The 23,572-nt window shown below is 40.3% G+C and overlaps 1 protein-coding gene across 4 annotated transcripts in view; it reads left to right on the top strand.

Moving 5' to 3' along the window:
• srgap3 (SLIT-ROBO Rho GTPase activating protein 3) overlaps nt 1-23,572 on the top strand; it is a 58,558-nt gene that overhangs the window by 13,223 nt on the left and 21,763 nt on the right. For all 4 annotated transcript variants that reach the window (XR_013972867.1, XR_013972868.1, XM_080892393.1 and 1 more), the window contains exons 2-4: nt 5,354-5,549; nt 13,562-13,724; nt 17,371-17,433. Coding sequence is in view for 2 of the 4 variants with exons in the window: in XM_080892393.1 (XP_080748519.1) it covers nt 5,354-5,549; nt 13,562-13,724; nt 17,371-17,433 (422 nt within the window). In the remaining 2 variants the exon portion in view is untranslated. The remainder of the gene's footprint in view (nt 1-5,353; nt 5,550-13,561; nt 13,725-17,370; nt 17,434-23,572) is intronic.

The following is a 23,572-nucleotide window of genomic DNA, read 5'->3' as shown; positions in this document are numbered from 1 at the left end:
TTGTGTTGAACTTCCTTCATGGTGTAGCCCTCAGGTTCAGCCAAGCCAGGAGGGCCATCACAGTTCGAGTATATAAATGTTCTTGAAAGCATTAGGGTTTGTGTGCCATACTAGTCACAGAGTATTTCATCTGGGCAATCCATAGTCTTTCAACAATTACATGGTAGAAAGACAAAGGATATCAGATATTACAGAAATGTATCTATCTAGCAAAAATATTAATGCGTTGTCTTTAAAACTGTAAGGAGGCATCTTTAAATTTACTGCACACACATATTCACAGCATTTTGCCAACCTCACAGACGGAAGCGAACTAAAGAAGGGTCCTTCTCTTTGAAGAAACCACAGCAAATCAAGCCATACTCAGTGTGCTGGAAATACTTAGGGAATAATTCTTCAATTGCTCATGGTTTCTCAGAGGGAAGGGCACACTTCTGGTGTGACCTATTTTTCCAATCTCATCTGTCAAAAGCAAGGCTGCAGCTGGTGGTTCCCTTTCTGTAAAAGAATGTTTTTAAAAGTCCTCCATGTCACTCACGCACATTGCTGTCACATTTTCCTCTGGCTTCTTTTTTCTTGCCTTGAATTCTTCTGCATTGTTTCTGTCTTCTGAAAGTAATATATATATATATATATATATATATATATATATATATATATATATATATATATATATATATATATATATATATATATATATATATATATATATATATATATATATATATATATATATATATATATATATATATATATATATATATATATATATATATATATATATAAACATAACTGAATGTTTGGCAAAGCATTCCTGACAGAAGTGAAGTAGTAAAATACTGTATATCCCTGAGCTCTGATTCAGTTCCCACTAAAAACAGAGCTTTAAGCCCTGCTGAGAGAGAGAGAGGGAGGCCCCCTGGATAAAGGGGAGGGCTGGGACAATGGTTAACCACAGAGTGAAGCATGCCGCTTGAGGCTGAAGCCAGGCGGCACGACATCACAGGGAGAGCAAAGGCTCCCTGTGCACAGTGTTACGGTTTCCCCAGCAGTCAGAGCCAACATATATCCATGATGAGGGCTTTGCTGTCCAAATTACACCCTCAGCAGCATGAAAACACAGTCTGTGTCACTGCTGTGGTTTCACCATTCAGCTGGCAGTTCGTCTGCCTGCAGAGTGTCACTGACACGGCTTTGATACTGTACGTGTGCGATTCATCCTGCCTTCATTTTAAAGGTTATAACTTGCAGTGACTCATATTGTAAATAAGAGATGTTGCAACATGACATGCCTTGCATTAGGAAGTTCTTCTTCTTCTTCTTCTTCTTCTTCTTCTTCTTCTTTTAGCACATTTTCATGCAGAAAAAATAAAAGATCCTTTTGATTGGTGGAAAATCTTAATTGCCAAAAGTTAGCACAATGTGGCTCTTGGCTTTATTTAGTCATTATAGGTTAGGATGAAGTATTCACAAGAGAAACCTTGAAAGCTTAAAAATCTGTGGCAGCAGTACTGGTAGCTGTCATTTCATCATGTTTTGATACTCTCTTCTTGAATCACACTGAGGGAAAAATAAAGTTAATTGAAAATATAGACGCATCAACAAAACTGGGATTTCTAGTAAAGGTTTCACATGGGTTCGTGGTGTTTTCTTCCTCTTTTCAAGTGAGATTCATCCTGTTTACTTGCGCTCCTTCCTTAACAGTATAATTTTATTCTACAGAATAGGCATTTTTCTGTTCCTGAGCTGAGGCGTCATTGTTGCTGATGACAGCACTACAAAGGGGAATTGAGTTTTGCTTGTGGCTCCCATGAAGGGTCTGTAGTCTGGCCGCTAACATCGTGTTCCTCTTGAGGTGAAATGTTGCTACTTAGTCCAAGTGGGGGAGTGAAGCGTTTCTCATTAAATCAGTTTTATTTAGATGTACATGAGAGGTCATAAACACAGGTCAACTTACTGGCTTCTCTCTCGCAGCTGACTCTCTTTATCGCTGCTCTCCTGCTTTCAATTATTATTTCTCAATTTTGTTGATTTCATTTAATTTGAAGGTTAGTCAAGGTTTTATTGTGCATTGTTATCTGTGTAGTTGTAACTGGGTTGTGTTATGTTTTTGGGAATTTGTATGTTTGTCACAGAAGCTTTTAACTTTGTTACATTCCTATAGTAAAAGTGGAGATGGATAATTTTAAAAACAGTCATTCAACATATACAATAAGGAGAAAAAGACTGCAAAGAGTCCTGTCAAAACTTAGTACAATTCATTATTCACTAAAGGTGTAGAACCGATTTAGCATCAACAAATGAATGTACTTTATCAGTCTCTCACATCGTTATGGAGGAATTTTCACCCAGTCTCCTTTAGAGTGTTGCTTCTGTCCATTGAGGTTTGCAATCTTTCTCTCTTCTTGAGGTTGATGTTCTGGAAAATAACCTAGTTTTAGCCTAGCTGTAGCTATCAGACAGGCCTCATGTTTAGATGGAGAATATTTTGGTGTACAGAGGAGTTTGTGGTTGACGTGTTTGTATGGTGCCCAGGTCCTGTGGCTGCAAAACAAACCCAACTTATCCCCCTTCCACCACCGTGCTCAAGGGGTGGTTTGAGGTGTTTGTTTGTGCCTCCGCGAACACATCGGACTACAAACACGCACATTACCAACTCCGGAAGACGATCAAAGCAGCCAAACGTGAGTACAGGGACAGGGTGGAACAACAGTTTGACAACCCTCGGAGTATGTGGCAGGGACTAAACACGATCACAGACTTTAGAGGGAAAACCAGCACACCGCAGACCACGGCCTCTCTGTGTGAGGATCTAAACGTATTCTACGCTAGATTCGACACAGCGAACACCATGAGACCGGACAGTGTGCGCACCGCGGATGACGTCAGTGCGCACACTGTGTCTGAGGAGGATGTGCGGAAGTGCTTCAGGAAGGTGAACGCACGCAAAGCTACTGGTCCGGACGGGATTCCCGGCCGCGTCCTCAGGTCATGCGCGGCTCAGCTGGCTGGAGTGTTCACGCACATCTTCAACCTTTCCCTCTCTCTGTCTGTAGTCCCAGCCTGCTTCAAAATGGCCACCATCGTCCCTGTACCCAAATCCTCCACCATCTCCTCATTGAACGACTGGCGACCTGTAGCCCTGACCCCCATCGTAAGCAAATGCTTCGAGAAGCTGGTCAGGGACTTCATCTGCTCTGCACTACCCGACTCACTGGACCCTCTACAGTTTGCATACCGCCACAACAGGTCCACTGATGATGCCATAGCCCTGACACTACATACTGCCCTGTCACACCTGGAGAAGAGAGACACGTATGTGAGGATGCTGTTTGTAGATTACAGCTCAGCATTCAATACCATCGTTCCCTCGAAGCTGGACAGGAAACTGCAGGATCTAGGACTGAGCAGCTCCCTCTGCAGCTGGATCCTTAGCTTCCTGTCTGACAGACGCCAGGTGGTCAGACTGGGCAGCATCACCTCATCCCCCATCACACTGAACACTGGTGCTCCACAGGGGTGTGTACTGAGCCCTCTCCTGTACTCACTCTACACCTACGACTGCACAGCCACTAACAGCTCCAACATCATTGTGAAGTTTGCGGACGACACTACAGTGGTGGGTCTTATCACCAACGGTGATGAGACGGCTTACAGGGAGGAGGTCAGCGCCCTGACCCACTGGTGTCAAGACAACCATCTCACCCTCAACGTCGCAAAGACAAAGGAGTTGATAGTGGACTTCCGGAGGTGCAGAGAAGTACACACCCCCATCACCATCAACGGCGCTGCTGTGGAGAGAGTGAGCAGCTTCCGGTTCCTTGGCGTACACCTGGCTGAGGATCTTACGTGGTCAGTACACACAAACAAAACAGTGAAGAAGGCGCAGCAGCGCCTCTTCTTTCTCAGGAGACTGAAAAGATTCGGCATGAGCCCCCGCATCCTCAGGACCTTCTATCGCTGTGCCATTGAGAGCATCCTCACTGGATGCATCACCACCTGGTATGGCAACAGCACCGCCTACAACTGCAAAGCTCTCCAGCGAGTAGTGCGGTGCTCTGAACGGATAATTGGAGGTGAGCTTCCCTCCCTCCAAGACATCTACAGGAAGCGGTGCCTGAGGAAAGCGGGGAGGATCATCAAGGACTCCAGTCACCCCAGCCATAAACTGTTCAGACTGCTTCCATCAGGAAGGAGGTTCTGCAGCATCCGGTCCCGTACCAGCAGACTGAGAGACAGCTTTTTCCATCAGGCCATCAGACTGCTGAACACGTCATAGACACCTCAGCTTCACTACTGGAACTTCAACATTATGCACTCCACACTGTATATAAATGCCACTTGTTTTGCACATATTCAACTCTGTATATTTTATATATTTTATTATTATTATTATTATTTTATTTTATTTTTTTACTATTTAATTTGTAAAAATGTGTATACACACACACACACACACACACACACACACACACACACACACACACACACGTAGGAAAATATTTAGTATACACATCCAGAAATGCATACACTATTATTGTACATATATTTATTAGTTTCAGGTTGGCCATTCTTGTATTTTGCTCGTTTGTGTTGTTGTGTTTGCACATCTCTGTTGCTTGTTGGGCTTTTCACACAAGAATTTCACTCGCATGTGCTGTGCCAGTGTGCCTGCACATGTGATGTGACAATAAAAAGTGATTTGATTTGATTTGAATGTGCTGTGATTGGTTTTCACCAGATGTCCAGCTGCACATTATGGCCAAACTCCTCCACTTTAGTCTGGTCTGCCCAAAGGAGATTGTTCCAGAAATCCTGTAGTTTGTTCAGATGCAACTTTGTAAACCAAAGCTATACTGCCATGTCCTTTTTAGAGAGAAGAGGCTTTCTCCTGGAAACCCTTATAAACAAGACATACTTGTTTAATCTTCCTCCAAAGGTATTGTCAGGAAATGTTAGCATGCTAACATTTAGCATGCTAACTGAGGTCTGTAGAGTATGAGATATAGCGCTTAGTTTCCTCAGTTTCTTTGAGCACTGCACTGTCTGACATTAGGGTGAATTTCTTGGCACACCCACTCTGGGGAAGATTGTGTTAACTCACACCTCAATGCTCCAGACCAACAAACTGCCAAAACGTATTATTTATAGAGGTGGTTACTCCTGCTGATAATCAGTTAAACAGCATCGTTTACTTACTCTATTAATTCCTATGGAAGCAGTAATGGTTCACTTAGTTTTTTACAGTACTGCCTAGAGTCATATGAACATCTTATTTTTCACATTACTGTGCCTTAATTTTGTGTGTAAAAAGTCAATCAAACTCCTTTTTGTTTGGTGTTTTCTTGTACAGAGATCCGTAACCAGCTGGTGGAGCAGTTTAAATGCCTGGAGCAACAGTCTGAATCACGTATCCAGCTCCTGCAGGATCTGCAGGAGTTCTTCCGTCGCAAAGCAGAGATTGAACTGGAATACTCCCGCAGCTTGGAGAAACTGGCTGAGAGGTTCTCCTCGAAGATCCGCAGCTCCAGAGAACACCAACAGTTTAAGTGAGTTGAAGCATTTATAGCTGGTACTGTTTAATATATATTCTTCTGTGCATTGGAGTCTTTGTGTGTTGTTGATTGGAAGCAGGTGCACTATCATATTTTCTTTCCTTAATGTTGTCTAAGTTTTTGGCTTCTTGTTAGATTTGAATTTAAATGGCATTTCATGACCTACTTGCTTTATTTCCTTTATCATATGAAGGTCAAGTCACTTTTTCTCCTCACTAAACACTTCCTTCCTTGATGCTAATCACATTGCAGCATTACATAACAGAATGCTCCCATTTGTTTACGTGCTGTCAGGGAATGTCTCTTATTACAGTCTTCGCCTTTATGACAGCTTCAAAGGTCAGATTATTCTAGCTTCACAATGACTGCTCAGTTCATTAGAGGTTTCAACTCTTGAATGTTGGACATACTACATGCAGTTCACTTTTGCCACTATAATTGAGAACTTAGCTTTCTAACTTTTTATTGAAAATGTAAATTAAATGTGCATAAATGTGCTGAGTAGCAATAAATTAAAAGCCATTACATTTTTACCCTGATTGTGTATTGTTGTTACCCCATTGGCTGGGTGGGCAGGCGGACACCAGAGTTTGTGAATGTGATAATATGAGAACAAGGCGATGTAGGAGTTTTAAATTGATATCACCATACCATCTATGAGTTTGAATCCCAGTGACCATGACTTCAAGATCAGAGGTTAACTTTTTTAAAAGTCACCTAGGATTTTCAAATCAATACCACAGATGCATCTACTAGGAGTGGAGGCACTGGTGACTGCCAGTGTTTTTTAAAGACGGGTCACAGGAGGAAACATTATAAATCCTGTAGCCAAGTACAAAAGCAAAAAAGGCAAATATTGCTAAATGTCATCAGATCAAAATCAGACCTCATGCAGCTTTGACCTATTTAGATTTGAAGTTCTGAAAATACTGAAATGGATGCCAGTGAGGAAATAAGGAATCATCTGGCCAGAGATTACCACAACACATTGGTGCATGACTCACGCAGGGCATGAAATTGAGTTCTGCCGCTCCCAAAATCAAGCACCTCAGGCGAGCAGGCAAGCTTAGTTCAGTTTGGTAATGGGAGCACTAACCCAGCTGTGATCTGGCAGCAGATCTCAGACATAAATCTGCACCAACATACGCAGTATGTTGGTGCAGATTCTAGCTTCTGATTCTTGCAAATGGGAACAACACAAATGGATTTCCAATATTTCCATAAGAAGGTCTGTTTAATTCTCAAAAGTTGATAAAGAAATATTAGTGTTTTGCCTGATTCTTAAAAATAAAACTGATTATTTTGTTCAGGTGTCAAAACCTTTTCGAGAGAGGTGTGTAAATATCCTGCATTTGACACATTAAGTGCAGTAGGCTATTAGTAATAACAGAATCAGTAGGTAAAGTACTGATTTCACAGAGTTAATACTGGTAGGGTTATGCTTTGATGTATTATTTATTGCATGTCATTGATGCATTACTGTGTAAGCAGCAATTGAATAATATAACTGGTCTTGGTAGCTGCAATGTAGTTGCACTAAAACTATTTCCTGTTTTGCTTTTTTTATCCTCTGAAAGTGTGAGTGCAAAAAGGTGACAAGTCAGCTCAGTGGGTTACTAATAATATATTTATATTAATCTTGCTTTGTTCAGTTTGGTAGTGGGAGCACTAACCCAGCAGATGTGACGCATAAATCTGCACCAACATACGCAGTATATATTCTAACCCTCCACCTCTGATTTTAATTATGATGCCTAACAAAAAAACATTTTTTTGTTTTTATGTGAAAACCTTGTTTGAGAGAATTGTGTAAACATCCTGTATTTGACATACTAAGTGCAAAAGTCTATAATTAATAGCAGAATCACTAATTAAAGTTTAAACAGATTATATAAAGTGAAAACTGTTAGGGTTATGCTAGTGATGTATTATTTATTGTTTGTTGCTGATGCATTAAAATGTAAGCAGCAGTTTTGATAGTATAACTGGTCTTGGTAGCCAAAATGTAGTTGTGCAAAAAGTACATGATTTCCTGTTTTTTAACCCTCTGAAAGTGTGAAAGTTTGAAAAAAAAGTCAATGTATTGGGTCACATGTAATACACAGTAATACATATATTAATCTCGCTTCAGATTTGCAGATAGATGATTAAGTTCGTGCCTTGACTTCCACTTTTAATTTTTAACCAGAAAACCAGTGTTTTTAATTTTCAGAAGACTTGTGTAACTCTGTGTACACAAGGCCGTGTAGTGTGTGCGTTCTTTTTTTAGCAGTATTGAACAGTGTTTCTAAAGCAGATGAGGATTTGGCTGCATAATTGAGCTGTATGAGTGTATGAATGGGTGTATGTTACTCTGAAGACAGCCTCACAAAAACCAGCACTGCTAGTTCGAGACAGTGGCTTAACCTTTTGACTCCACAGCTGATCCATGCAGTGATGGACAAGTGTTAGAAGAATAATCCTGAGATATCCAGTCTACTTATGCTTTCTGCTTGTGGTGAGCCGACAGGTGTTTCAGTGCAGTGTCTGGGCAGAGATCTCCTGCACAGACATAAACAGGTCTAGAGTAAAATGATATTTAAGCAGACGTGACATTTTAAAAGCTTATTAGACTAACTGCTAGAGAATACTCTGGACTCTGTCTGAAAGAACTGATGCGCTCACAAACCACTAACGGAGGAAGTGTGGGTGGGGAGGATGTAAGGTTCACTCAGGCCACACACACTTTTGTGTGTGTTAGACAGAAACACATCAGGCCACAGTAAATTCAAACTGTCCCATTCATCAACCAAAGTGAGTTCATAAGCTTTTGATAATGACACAAAAAGGTTTATAACATTACCGCACCTTCTTCCTTGAACTCCCAGTCTGCAGGCAGGCAACCACAAATCCTGGTAATCAGCCGTGACACACCCTTCAGTCAGCCTTTCCTACTACTTTAGTGTAGTTAAGTTAATGAGGAGCCACTAAAACACCAAATGGGCAAGAAGAGCACTTGTGTTTTTCTTTAAAAAAGACAAAAAAAACCCCACTTTGGTGGCACAAATCATGCAGTATTCAACATCAAAGTCACAGAAATGTACATTATGCCTTTCACTTATACTTTTTTTTGGAAAAAAAATGTTTTCACTCTCGCTTAGATGACCATCTTTCATCGCAAAGGAAGCCATGCTCAGGAAACCTTGTGCTGTACTGCTAAGGGGTGCTTCATAAGCAGCTTAGTGGACATCACCACACAGCGGTAAAATGGCGTCATTCTGACCAGGACAGACTTCCATATGTCCTGGATCCCTGCCTACAGCTGCTGGCTGAACCCTTCCAGTGCAGATTCATTAGCAAGCTGAATGCCACTGTGATTTACAGCTACTGCAGCTAAGGCTACACTGCAGCAACCCAACCGAGAATTATTTTGCTCTGGCGCTTTACCCTATTTGCCTCAGTGAAAAGACACACTGAGAGGTTACTTAGGTGTTCTGTGCTACAGTTACGGTGCAAGTGCTTTTCTTTCTCACACCAGGGTGCTCCCACATCCTCCAGTGTTGTTATTAAAGTGTTTGGACTCTATTTACCATGTGCAATGTGCATTTTTGTTTACGAAATACTCCGAGATGCTAGAGAACTGCATAGATGTCAAATTGGGCAACGCTTTTAATGCCTTTTCTGTACAAAGTGATCATGCTTAGTGCCGTACGGAGTCACCGCCTATTTTATTTCGAGCCAGGAAAAACCCTGCTTATTGGATCCTTAGAGACAACAGCTGACTTGATTTTATTTATGGGACAGATGTTTACGAGTAAATTATGAGCAGGTTTTATAAAGTAACCCATCAAATTAGGATGGATTGATATTGTATGTCCGTGATATAGATAGGATGGCAAATCATGCAGCACTAATATGGATAACAACCTTGCTGTGGAGATGAAGCTGGGGTTATAGCGCCGTCTAAGTTTGTGTGTATGCTCATTAGGTTTGAGAGGAATCTGGGGAAAAAAGTCTGATGTCTTTATTGAGATCTTTGTGTATATCAGGCTTTCCTTTTAGTAATGACCTTTGTTCATTCAAAGGACGTCACGGTTCAGATGTCACAACTTGAAACTGTATAGCTGGATATTGTCATGTTTCAGCATTACACATTTTGATCCAGCCTGTGCTCGTAACAAGCTTTTCTTTGAGAAGCCTCGAAACATGATAATGCTCTTCGGTTATGATTCGTCTCATTTTAGGAATGCAACGACCTTTTTAATTGTGCTTTGCAGGCTTGGCAGACAAGCATCAGCCTAGAGCAATGACTTTAGTTCCATTGGTTTTTATAAGTATGGCTACTCTGGTGGTCTGAGGTTCAAAGAGTAAAAGGTTGAGTTGTATCTCTTGTAGTCAGTGCACAGCAGTTGGTGTGACGCTTTTGCAAATCACGGTGTGCGGATCAATAGAGTAGCTGTTTTGCAGTTTGCGTTTCAGATCTTGTCAAAGCCCCGTGTCCTCTTCGCAGGCACTGCCCCATGCTCTGCCCTGCTCTGCCCCATCTGTCTGTACAGCTGTGCGTTATCAAGTGCTGGCAGTGTGTCTCCTCGAAAAAAAAACCCCAAAGTAAATGGTGTGCAAATCAGCGATGTAGCATATTTAAGCTGTGCTGAAAAATGGGGGCAAAAGAAAATTTAAATGGCAAAGCAAGCTGCATGTGCCCACGTGTCCCTTGTCTTTTGAAGCTGTTTGGCACTTTCTTCTTTTCCTTGGCTGTTTCATTGATAAGCAGCAGGCAAGCAGTGTGGAGCGGATTAAAGGCCTTTATAAAGCTGAGTCCTGGTTTGATAAATACACACTTCCTTCTGGAAATCCTGGCTCAGACACATCAGAGGCTCTTGGTGATTAGATGGTGGCATTCAGAGCAACCGTGACTAAAGCACGGCCACTCTTCTATACAATACTCACTTGTTGAGAGTATGTATATTAAGGAGACAGCCTGCCATCATTTTATCCTTGAATCAGAGGATTATTGCTATACTCTCCAAACACGCTCTCTTTTTTTGTTTCTCCATTCACTTTCACTGACACTGTGTCTCATCTTCTTCTTCATTCTCTTTGAATTGTTCACAGATCATGCTCAGTGTATGTACCTGCATTACACGGGGAGCAGAGTCTAAAACTATGCAGACAGGCAGACAGGGCTTTGCTGAATGAGACGAATATAACAGGATGCCAGAAAGCTGCACTCGTCCTCCTCCTCCTCTTCCTCTTTGTTTCTCTAGAGACTGTCAGGGCTCATCATTTGCCTTCTTCTGCATGTTAATGATATTCCTTGTATAAATACAGATGGCATGAAGCCATTCAAAATCAAACCTCTTGAAGCCTTCAAGATTAATTGACCTGCAAGTTCTCACTTGATATTCATCCTTCTACAGGAAATTGGCAAGAAGTGGGTAAAACGTAGAGATTGAGGAATGAATATCTTTTATGACTGATATATCTCTGTAGAACCAGTACAGAACAAGGTTGTGTCTCAGTACTGTAAAAAGTGGAGGAGCTACATTTAGTACAGAGTTAACAGGCTCTGCTCCCACACAGGCCTAATTACTGACCTTATGCTCCTAATTTCTGTGAAAATAGGGCACCAGTGATAAAACAAGGAGATCTTGTGTCCGTTATCGCTTTCTTTTTCTTGTTGCCAAGGTTTTATGCCACAACATTAAAAATCTGTGCCCTTCCATTTTCATGCACTCACACACCAAAAAACATCCTTCTACATTTTTTAAAAAACTCAGTGAATGAAGGACATTGGAACTGGGTGCAGTGATGTTACATAAAGCAAAAAAAACTGAGTTTTAAGAATTGGGACAAGCTTTAAAGTCTATTTGGTACGACCAGCTAGATATTTTGATCTCTCTTAGACAGTTTTCTTGTAATTTCTTTAAGTAGTCTTCAGGAATAGTTCTCCAGGGTTCTTGAAAAGCAATCAAAGCTCTTCTTTGGATGTTGGCTGCTTTTTGTTCTGTTTTCTGACAAGGTGCTTCAATAATGTTGAGGCCCTGCAGAAGCCATTCTTAAGAAAGGCAAATTGGGAGTAATCTGCCAGATTACACAAGAATTGTACTGAAAATTAACAGGTCTTATGATTTTACGAAGTGATTAATCCAACTTGAAAGTTTTGGTTCAAACTGTGAGAAAACATGGGTCTATCGATATTCTGCAGAGTTTATACAGCGAGAAAACAGCTTTTTGGTTGTTTTTTTTTATAAGCTGTGTGCTTAAAGTCTGTTGAGTAAACTGCAAATTGCTATTTATTTCAGTGTGGCATGAATCTGGTGCTCCAGTCAAGTTAAACAGATATTAAAGGAAAAAGTAACCATACTTATAGACCACAGGTCCACTACCGCTTTAAATCATCATAGGCGGGCCTGGGATTTATGCCTGTAGGAAGTGTTCGGGGCTTGGGTGGAAAGCTGAGGTGGATAAAAAGAACTAAAATTGGAGCTTGGTTGTGCTTAGGGATGAGATGAAGCATCTCTGGCCACTTTCAGGGATTAACAGTGAGTAGAGGTGCCTGTTCCCTAAACCTCTCAACCACAAACAGCAATTATACACCAAGGACCTGCTTCTCTTATGGGAAGATAGGTCAGTCAAGAAGAACTGGTACAAAATGAGGGATGGTGAGACAGTCAAAGTAGGTCATCCCAGAGGAATGACAGAGAATATGGTCTTTATTAGACCTACTAATGTTGGGTTTTGCTATGTCCCACTTGTCCTTTACACAGTCTTACAAATGAGTTCATATCACTATAATAGAGTTAGTTAATTGCTGAATAATTGTGTTATTGCTTTTCAATTGTCACAATCAAGACTGAAATGTGACGTTTGATTAACACTTGGCTTATATCGGATCTTTACTACTCAGTTTTTGTGGTTTTAAATGAACTGACCTACCTTTTGGATAACGGGCATGGATACACTATGTTCAGTTTAACATGAAGAGGCAGGGTGCACAGTAAATGGACAGATCAAGTTTACTTCAAATGCTATCCTATTTTCTGCTCCACAAGGATGTTATGAAGATGATGTGCTGCTGTTTGTATCCTGTCAGCCTCTTGTAAGTGTGTTTAGAGGCAGAGTTAAGTAAAGAAATAATGGTGGAGGAACTCTGGAGTAGCAAGATATCAGCTTCATTAGATGCGATTAGCATTATGGAAGCTCTCTGAAGGGGATGTCTTTGATGTTGGTGCTGCTCGTCTTTTTCTTCCCCTCAACAGTGAAACCCAATCCTCTGCTGTGCTCTGGTTCTCTCCCTTCTATGCTCTTACCCCCCTCCCCGCCCCCTTTGTCTCTTCCTCAGGGTTGCTTGATTGATTAATGCTCAGATTGAATCCAGACAAGGGTATGGGTTTGAAGGGATTGTGCGTGTGTGTGTGTGCAGTTGTTCAGTGTCTATGTGACTTGGTTTAAAAGCAAGGCCAAGACAGTTTAAACTGATTATGCAGCAATCAGGGCCTGTGACTCTCTCGATCGCTATGGTCACGAGCATTATGAATTTAACCACTTGGTGCCTTGCTAGCTATAGCATTGCTTGGAGTGTCTTGGAAAGCAAAAAGGACGTGATAGTGAGAGGGATTAACACATTCAGTTAGGTAAAATCTTTATTATTATTATTTTTTTATCCTAACAATAATTTTGTGTTAATCTTTAGCCAAACTTTGTTGTATCTGGCTGGTGAAATTCCCATCAGTTTTAGTTGCACAACAACATGCAAACTCTACACAGAGAGGCCCCAGCTAACCATAAACATGTTGTCTATATTGAACTTAATAGTTTATTATAAGCCATAGCTAGCTCTGAGTTGTGGATAGCTTTAGGTACAAGTGTCTGTTCTTAGTGTGTCTAAACTATAATTTTACTAAATAAATCTGAACATTTGAAGCAAAACTCTTTTTTTTTTAGTTTATAGTTACCACCTGTGTGAGACCTGATTCTGTTCTGAAAAGCTCTTTAACAGTCCTCTATGTCTCTTATTGTCCCAGGAAAGATCAGCACTTGCTGTCATCCGTAAACTGCTGGTATCTGTTGCTGAACCAGACGAGGCGTGAGAGCCGTGACCATGCCACCCTCAGTGACATCTACACCAACAATGTTATTGTCCGCCTGGCCCAGATCAGCGAGGATGTAATTCGCCTGTTCAAAAAGGTAAGACCATCAATCTCCTTCCTTTTTTTCCTACTTTGTTACCAATGAAAAGATTTCAATATGCAGCCAAACCTCTGCTCTGCCTTTAAGCTTTCATTTTGCTGATTGAGTGCATTAAGTGCACATGGAGTTCGTAAGATGTCTAGGTTTTGCACGGCCTACGGAGCAGTAAAAGCAGCTTGGGGGACAAGCAGAGACTCCCTGGTCTAAGAATCTACAGCTCGTACTAGTGTGAGCAACACCTGGCTCTCTGTCAGCACATTTTAGAAATGACTGAGGCCCTATCCAAACACCAGAAGGTTGTTTTCACCTTGCAGGCTTTCCTGTAGTGAACTTAACTCTGCTTATGAGGTTTGATTCTGATGCTCTGTGTGTGTGTGTGTGTGTGTGTGTGTGTGTGTGTGTGTGTGTGTGTGTGTGTGTGTGTGTGTGTGTGTGTGTGTGTGTGTGTGTGTGTGTGTGTGTGTTTCTGCAGAAAATCATGAATGTTTATACTAAAATAAATGAGCTTTGGTTAAATGTGAGACGGGGCAAACAAAGACAAAATGTAATCTGTAAAAACTTTACAAATAGTTTTTCAAGTAGTAAATAAAATAGGAATTTTGTTACAGGTAATATCTCTGATATTATATGAATATTAGTTTGTTATGCTACTGTTGATGGGCTGATCAGAGTTAGAAGGGTGTGTTCTGATGAATGTGCTAATAGTCAGTGGTAATATAATTACAAAAGGTGTGGCAAGTATGAATGTACAGAGTGCGATATTTTCCTGTTGTCTTCTCTGTTCTACATCACTTTTAATTTCAAACAGAATACATTAATAATCTTCTTTTTTCGTGCCTTTTATTGAGGGAAGATTTTAAAAATGTACATTCACTATAAAGGGCTCTGTAAGCGCCACAGCTCTTACAGTGTATTGCATCACAGTTTTTACTCACTCAATGAAACCTTCCTCATCCCCCAAGCCTCTGCAGTACACGCTGCAGTCTGTCTCACCTCAGAGCCACTGATGCATACAGATGCCGTTCACCAGCTGCTGGAGCCCTCTCAGGGTGTATCCAGTTCATTACATTCAGTTCAATGATTGTTTGAGAAGAACTTATTGCTTGTGATCCAGATAAAAACAAAGCTGCAACATCAAATCCCTTCTTTATTACCAAGGCTGTGTTTATTTTCCTCTTCTGAGCGTACTTTATAATCAAGTTTCTGTTACAGAAACATTTTCTTTTGAGATTCTTTTATAATTATAATTAGGTTAGTTTGTGACTCATGGGTTGCAAGTTTTTTCAAGCACAGTTACCATAGCAGACCAGGGTGTGGACAAAAAAAGGTTACCTTTCATATATCAATGAACGCCTCTGATCTGTGGGTGGATGTGGTTCAAGTTGAGTGTTTGTACTTCTTTTACCTATGTTGTGGGGACATTGCATATTGTGGGGTCCCAGTATGAAAATAAGCTAAAAATAAACTCCGGCAAACAAAATGTGTTAAAGTTATGTCTAGATTCAGGCTTAGAGTTAAGCAAGCAGTAATTATGCCAAGGGTAACAGTAAGTCTCCAGAAGAGAAGGGCAGGAGCAGGTCCCCATAAGACAATGAAAGTAAGTCAGTGTCTTGCTGTCTGAAGTGATGAAAATACTGTGTGTGTTTGTGTGTTTTTGCGTTCAGCTATGCTTTGTCATTGGTGCAGCAAGGTTTCATTATAGCAAAATACATCCGTTATTGATCTGCTTTGTTCAAATATGAAATGACTGTTGCTGAGTCATTATCTTCCATACACCAGAGAAAAATGAGTCAGCTGTTTTCACTGTTAAAAAATGTGTCTAAGAAAAGTTGTGCACATGAGGAGATGCATAATCTTTTCTGCTCAAAGTCATTGCCGTATTTGGCAAACCACTTGTTTTGTTCATTAGCAATCATCATCATAACATCATGTTTGCTTATTAGTATGTTATTGTGTTGCAGTTTTTAGCTGAAATGTTCCCAGTGTTAATGGCTAAGGTGACACCTTCCAGGCAACACACAAAACAAGTGTCAAACAACACAGTATCACAGCTTAAAGGTTCTGGGAACTGTTTTGGGTCTCGTTTGCACACCAGCTCTACTGAGGAACCTTGGGACTTCATGTACCTCTTGTTTTTCACCACTCCATTTTGACAGTAGGATTCAGCCTTCAGCAACTTCAAGCTTAGTTTACTTCTCAGAGCTTAGCCCTAAAACCTCTGTTATAATTCACAAGTAGCTGAATTTGATTTGATGGTCAGGTAACATATTTCATTTTGGCTGTTTATTCTAGAGACATTAAAACATCCATGTAGTGATCGTTCCTGTTTGAATCATGGGTTACTGAGTTTTAGCTTCCTTACTCAAAATGCCCACAAATTCTGCCGGCGGTGGTGCAGTGAGTTATCTCATAGCAAGAATGTTCTTAGTTTGAAACACCTAGTTGTCTTCAGCCTTTCAATATGTTGTTGCTTGTTCTTCCTGTGGTTTGTAGCTCTGATCCCATAGTCCAAAGACACGATTGTTCGGCATATAATGGCAGTAGGCGTGGAACTGGGCATGAGGATCTTTCTCACTGCTTCTCATGCTATTACCAGTGGTATACGCTCCAGACCCCTGTGACCCTGACTGGGTAAGGGTTAACAAAATGAATGGATTGAGAACAAAACTGGTTCTAGGCTAAGAAAATCTACGTTTTCATTCAACACCTACCCTGAATGTCAACTAAAAAAATACCTATGCAACCCGAAAAAGCACAATCTTTGAAAATAGAACTCCGGGTTTTGTGACATAAAAGGACAACAAGAGTTATTATAATGAAAAGCCAATTGAAGTAAAATTATCAGGAAGTTTAAACAGTTTTATATTTCGGGTTGTACTGATGTTTATCTCTGTCATTCTTTTTCAGACATAACACTTTCACGTCACTTTGTTAGGCTAGGAAGGTGTTGCCTCTGTTTTTGAATGTGTGAGACCATCAAACTGAGATATCCTGTTGTTGTATTCTCACCTCAGAGTCTTCATATTAAGTCTTGTTCCCCCACCACACAAACAGGTGTCAATGCATCGACTGTTATTTATTTCTCCTTCTATTAAAAGGCATGTTCTGTTCTGTCAATTGAAGTTGTAAGAGTATTAAAAGCTGTAAGAAGAATTAACTGAGATATTTTACAAGCTGTTGCATTGTTGAGGACATAGAATTGATCTGAATATGTAGTGTAGTGTGCATTAACTGCAGGAAATTAGAGTATTGCATTTCCTGCAGTTACATTTGGTCACTGTTGACTGACAACAGAGGTTGTGGGTGTCCTAGAAAGGTGGAAATGCTTATATGTTACTGTATTCTCAAAATTTGTTTGTAATAAGTACAATTACCCATTCCAAAACACTCCGCTGCTTGCACATTTTGAAATATATTTGTGCAGTTGTGCCAATTCTCACTTGTATGCGGGGTTCAATGAGAAAAGACACCCTCTGCACCAGTCTTTGTGGTCATCCATCTAATATTTCTTGAGTTGTTTCTCTGTGACTCACCAAAGTCACAGCGCCAGCATAACAACTGGAGTTTGAAACATCGGGTCACTGCTGATTGCTCAGACAGTATTTGTTTTCTTACCCCTGTTCTGTCTTCTTGCCGTTTTCAGAGCAAGGACATTGGTATCCAGATGCACGAGGAGCTTGTGAAGGTGACGAATGAACTCTACACTGTAAGTAATAGACTGTCTCCTGCAGATCGATCTCTCACACCTCATCTCTTCACTGAGCTCTCCCAAAGTTCTTTCTCCTCACTGTCTTCCTGATGTTTTTTCATGTTCTTCTGTATTCCTTTGAGTTAAATAGCTTTCAGTCATGGCTCGTCTCTATTCCCTTTGCTGCACCATAGTAGAAACTCTTATTAACACGTGCATGGATCTCATCTTTCGGTCTTTACTTTCTTTGTGTGTTCCTGAAAACATATTGGTTCCTTTTAGTGATCATGGAAGGGTTATAGTGACCTTGCAGCCTTTATCTTTCATTCTGTCTTCCTTATTAAAAAGAGAAATTGCCTTTCTCCCTTCAGATTTATGGATTCAGTTTTTTGCACTCCTTATTATGGGACTGCCTTTAGCCTTGGACAGGATCAATGAAACTTTTAGAGTTGTACTGAATCAAAAGAAACCAGTTTATGTTCTTATAAGCTTTGTTTATCTTTTCTTGTATTGTTAAATGCTCAATGTCAGTGTCTTCCCTGAGTGTTCATTGCACTCTGTTTACTGTATATACTTGTTTGAATATTCAAGATTAACGTTTGTGGTAGGTATGAATGAAGAAAAAGAAAATTTCATTTTTCCCCAAGGTTTACCGTTTCAGGGCTCAAATTACTAACATATCTGGTTGATTTCAGGGTTCACATCACTGACTGCATCTGTGAAGAGCTGTGAAATAATTGCCTGCTGACACATAAGTGTGCCATTTTAATGAAATGTGTTTGCATAAATCTGTCAGAGAGTAGAGGTGCTCATTAAGTTTAGGGTCACCTATTCTAGCTCAGTTGCTTTGTTATGCTTGATACCAACACTTTGTATATATGCAGCAATTCTAATGAGCAGTTTCTCTGCTGGTACAGTGCGCCTCTTATTTATTTATTTATTTATTTATTTTTGTCTTTGTAGAAACACTCATTTTGCTTCATTTTGACCGTAGCCCGTTGTTTACCCCATTTTTCTCGAAAAAGCTGTTTTTTTTTTCCTTTTTTTTACCCTTCGCTTCTGTTCAACCACATTTTAACTTCATACCAAGCAGCTTTCTCATATCCTGCATCTGCTTCCCATATGTTTTAATTTAAAACAGGTTAATGGTGAAATGTCATATTGATGGATGCTTTGTGATATGAATTGTAACTATAGTTTGAAAGTTTTGTCCTCAAAAGGTCCAATATTATTAATATTTCATTTCAGCTATGAAATGTCAACTCTAGAGAACTTTGATTGTCAGAAATCAGTTCAGTATAATAAGATCTCGATATTAATTAAACAGCATGTCTACAAAGCCTGGGTGTCACGCATGCCGCATTGCTGTAACAATAAAAGACATGGGCTATATCATTTTACATATATTATGATTAATGTTTCTAATTAACTGCAGTGTATTGGCAGATTTATCATAACTTTCCTCTGCAATATTTCTCCAACCATTTGCAGTTGTACTGTCTTCACTGTACAGTCATTAGCAATAGCTTACGAACTGCTTTGCTTATGGCAGGATTTTCTGCAAGAGACCGTGTTGATAGATTAACGTATGTCTGGGATAGCAACAAATGGTACCGGTGCTGCGCTGTTAGTCTAATTTGAGCGCTTATTGAGGGATTCAGTCCACCAAACTGGACAAGCACCAAGCAACTTCAGCTTCTTCTGCACCCTGAGGTGAAACAGAAGAGATGGCAGAGCTGCCTTAAATGACTTATTCATATGTGCAGTGTGATGAAAGTCAAAACCCCAAAGGCAGTGCTGGCGACCATCATTATTTAAGCTATCTGTAGATTTGGACACAGCACACAGTGTTCGGGTTCGCATGTGAGGTAATGACAAGTTCATATGTATAAATTACATGCATGCAAATTTCAGAAGGACCGTGTTGTTGGTCAAATGTTTTAAAAAACAGACCAAAACTACTATTTTCTGCACAAGTGGTCATCTGTGTCTGAATAAATAAAATGATTCTCCCTTTTCAAAAGCAATTGCCTCCCAGACATTTACAGTTTGGTTCGAAGTGTCAGTGCACTTCAGGTTCACTGTGGCAGATGTTTTACTATGTATTTGTTTTACCCACTCACTCTTTCTGGCTGCATAATAAGACTCAGATGATCCGTCTTCTCATGCTGCACTTGGCCTCAGCTACAGTCTGGCTGAAAGCTAAGAACTCAGATGCTGACGTATAGCCTCATTCTTTCTACATACGAGAGAGAGGTTGTGGGAGTTGTGTGAAATTTCACAGCTTAGGTGGTAAATAAATGAAATGCTGGAGCAACACAAATATGTCTCAAAAGTCATACTTTGGCACATTTTTTTGAGCAAAATAATAATAATTTTCTCAAAGGCTGTTCTCTCTTTCTGCTATAGGTCAAGTTTTCTTTTAATTACATTGTTTTTTTTTCTCATTCTCTGCTTATTAGGCATTATCCTGTTATTATTGTTTGTAATAAGTCGAGCTATGAGCTCCCCATTTTAAAACCTTTAATTTAAATATTTTTAGCTTTGTGAATCCCACTAAGAAGTCAAAAACACTGATTTATCATTGAATTTACTGTAAATTCAATTCAATTTTATTTATATAGCGCCAAATCACAACAAAAGTCGCCTCAAGGCGCTTCATAGATACAGAGAAAAACCCAACAATCATATGACCCCCTATGAGCAAGCACTTTGGCGACAGTGGGAAGGAAAAACTCCCTTTTAACAGGAAGAAACCTCCGGCAGAACCAGGCTCAGGGAGGGGCGGCCATCTGCTGCGACCGGTTGGGGTGAGAGAAGGAAGACAGGATAAAAGACATGCTGTGGAAGAGAGACAGAGGTTAATAACAGATATGATTCAATGCAGAGAGGTCTGTTAATACATAGTGAGTGAGAAAGGTGACTGGAAAGGAAAAACTCAATGCATCATGGGAATCCCCCGGCAGCCTATGTCTATTGCAGCATAACTAAGGGAGGATTCAGGGTCACCTGGTCCAGCCCTAACTATATGCTTTAGCAAAAAGGAAAGTTTTAAGCCTAATCTTGAAAGTAGAGATAGTGTCTGTCTCCTGAATCCAAACTGGAAGCTGGTTCCACAGAAGTGGGGCCTGAAAACTGAAGGCTCTCCCTCCCATTCTACTTTTAAATACTCTAGGAACAACATGGGACCATAGTTTAGAAATCGCTGAAATTAATTTATGAGGCTAGTGACTAAGTACAGAAACTCAACAGGAAAATGTTTGTTGGTGGTATGAATCTTTTTTATTTTGGTATTACCTTTGATAGGTCAATTACTCGTTATCGCAATTATCTAATCAGCCAATCGCATGGCAGCAACTCCGCGCATTTAGACATGTAGACATGTGTACATGTAGACGTGGTTGAGACAACCTGCTGAAGTTAAAACTGAGCATCAGAATGGGGAAGAAAGGTGATTTAAATTCCTTTGAACGTGTCATGGTTGTTGGTGCCAGATGGTTTTTCCCATGCAGCCAACTCTAAAGTTTACAAGTTTTAAAGAGAATTGGTATATATGCCAAAGGAGAATGGTTAGAGTGCTTTGAGATAAAAGGAAGACAACAGTAACAGTTTACACACTTTGGGCCCAACTGAGCATCGTTTAAATAGCAAAGGCAACCTGAGTATTAATGCGGTGTCCATCCCTTTATGGCTACAGTGTACTGATCTTCTGATAAATGTTTCCATGTCACGAAGCTCAAATCATCTCAAACTAGTTTCTTGAACATGGCAAAGAGTTCACTGTACTCAAAAGGCTTCGACGGTCACATGATTTCAATTAACAGAGCACCCTTGAGAGGTGGTGGAACAGGAGATTCTCATCATGGACGTGCTAGCCATTAAAAAAAGATTCAGATTAAAGTCATTTTCTTACTGGCTTCACTTTTTGGACTTGAAGCCCATGACCATCATTGTATACAGTCTATGTTTTCATTCTGCATTGCCACCATTTATTTAAAAGAACAATTTTATTTCAGAGCTGAAAAGTGGTGTGTTAGAAATGGTTTCTCCTTATCACCACAACCTGTAGCAAACACTTTCAAGGCAGTTTAAAGGTTACAAGACTGACAGAGCAGTCTCTTTCCCATCTTGATGATCCACAGGCAGCAGTATTTTGTTCTATTTTAGACTAGACCTTTGTTACTTCATTGTTCAAAATAGCTAAATCAATAGCGTTGCCACATGGTGGTTACCTCGTGGTATTTTCCAACACTTTTGCTGGTTGCCAACAAAACGAATTTTGCTAAAACAAAACTGTGAAATCCCATTTGGATCTCTGGCAGCTTGGTGAGAGGTAAGGGGAGGAGAGGTATGACTGTGGGCTGAAGCTGTTGTTCAAAATATTGTTTTTCAAATATAGTGCGATGCTGAAATGGGAGTAAAAAAAAGCACTCGAAGATCCTGTTGTCTGCAATTTATCATTAAAACAAACCCTAAAATAAAAAATGTTGAAAAGGGCCTGATTGTCCTAAAGAGTCGTGCACTTCCTGATATTGCTTTCAGCAGCTCGGCCCTGTAAAATTTACTTTTGTTTGCTTGTACCTGTGTTAATTTCCTGGTATACGAGCTTAATATCCCCAAGGGGATAAATAGAGCTATAGTGTATCTTATCTTTCTGATCCTTGTGCCTGATGTCTGCTCCTTAGTTTCACACAGTTATTCTGTTGCTGACAATATAACAACAGTGGTTCTGAGGTTCTGTCACAGGTGATGGTTTGGATCTAGTTTTCATTCCTCTATTTATAAGAAAGTATGCTTGCCCATTCTATGTTTTAACATATAGACATAGGGGGAAAACCAGGTCTTTAAATTAGATAACAACTACAGATGAATAACAGCAGAAGACATATTGCACTGTGCCATTATGTATTTGACAAAACCTATGTTAAAATGCAGCTGAAGCAGTGTCTTCAAAGACACACTGCACATCCCATAATGAACCACCTCATTTTCTCAGTCTTTCACATCATTGTGGATGTTAATATTTGGGCATTGCAGAGGTTTGCCTTGCATTCATTATGAAAAACTCCAGTCATCCTCTGACTGTGTCTTTCACCAGCTCAGAGACTCTGAGGTTCTGAAGCTAAGTAGCCCTAGGTTGTTGTCAGACGACTCAACAATGCACACACCTCCTGTAGGCACAGCTGAAGCTTGGAGAGAATTAGGAATTGGCCTCCGAGAGACTCTCAGCAAGCATCTGTGTTGAGTTAAGAGGGACAAGCGGTGCTCCTGCGTTGTCTAATGAGGGTTTTCTGCCACTGCGGTCGTATCCCCATCATGCTGAACAAGGGGAGAGGGGTGTAAAAGTTTAAGTGTCTAAGTAGAGATCAAAGTGAAGAGATACACTAATTCCAGGGAAGACAGAATAAAATGTAATTCTGCTTCTCCAAAGAGTTGAAAATGTAGAAGGATGAGGTAATGAGGAATTACTGTAGGAAACAGGCCAGGAAAGCTACAGCGAGGAGGGGAGGAGGGGAAGAGGGGGCAAGTTGGAGATTTGACAGCCAAGTCTAAACCACAGACAACTTTGGGGCTCTGGATCCACTTAAAATATTCCACATGTAGTAACATCTGTGTTACTTCTGTACTGATGACCCAAACTGATCCTCCTGGCCACCACGAAAAGGCTCAAATCAGACCAGATTTTGTAAAGAGACAGTGAAGATTTTCTTTACTGACTCCCCCAAACTGTGCGTTGAAGTAAGGTGCTGAACCCCAAGTTTGCCCTGATTCATCCGTGTGAGTGTGAAAATTCGGTAAAAGTACTTAGGCACAGATGGAGCAGAAAGTACTATATAAATACCAGTCCATTTACCATGTGATTAAAAATACAGATGAATACATACTATTACTACTCACGCTGTATTATTTTATCTAGGGTGTTAATTAACATTTTAATACTGTATCATTAATTAATGTTAAATGGTAAATAGCTCATACTGAGAGTTATTTGCTCTGTTTAATAACATGGCACCAGTAGCCAGCACTGTTGCCTCTCAGCAACAAGGTCCAGAGTTTGAATCCACTGGACAGCTCAGCATGTTCTCCCTGTGCTTCTGTCTGAGTACCCCAGCACCCTCCCACAGTCCAAAGACAGGTTAGGTTTAATTAGCAATTT

This window comes from Rhamphochromis sp. 'chilingali' (assembly GCF_963969265.1).
Source record: "Rhamphochromis sp. 'chilingali' genome assembly, chromosome: 9".
Classification (NCBI taxonomy): domain Eukaryota; kingdom Metazoa; phylum Chordata; class Actinopteri; order Cichliformes; family Cichlidae; genus Rhamphochromis; species Rhamphochromis sp. 'chilingali'.
This window is presented reverse-complemented; position numbering and strand designations above follow the sequence as displayed.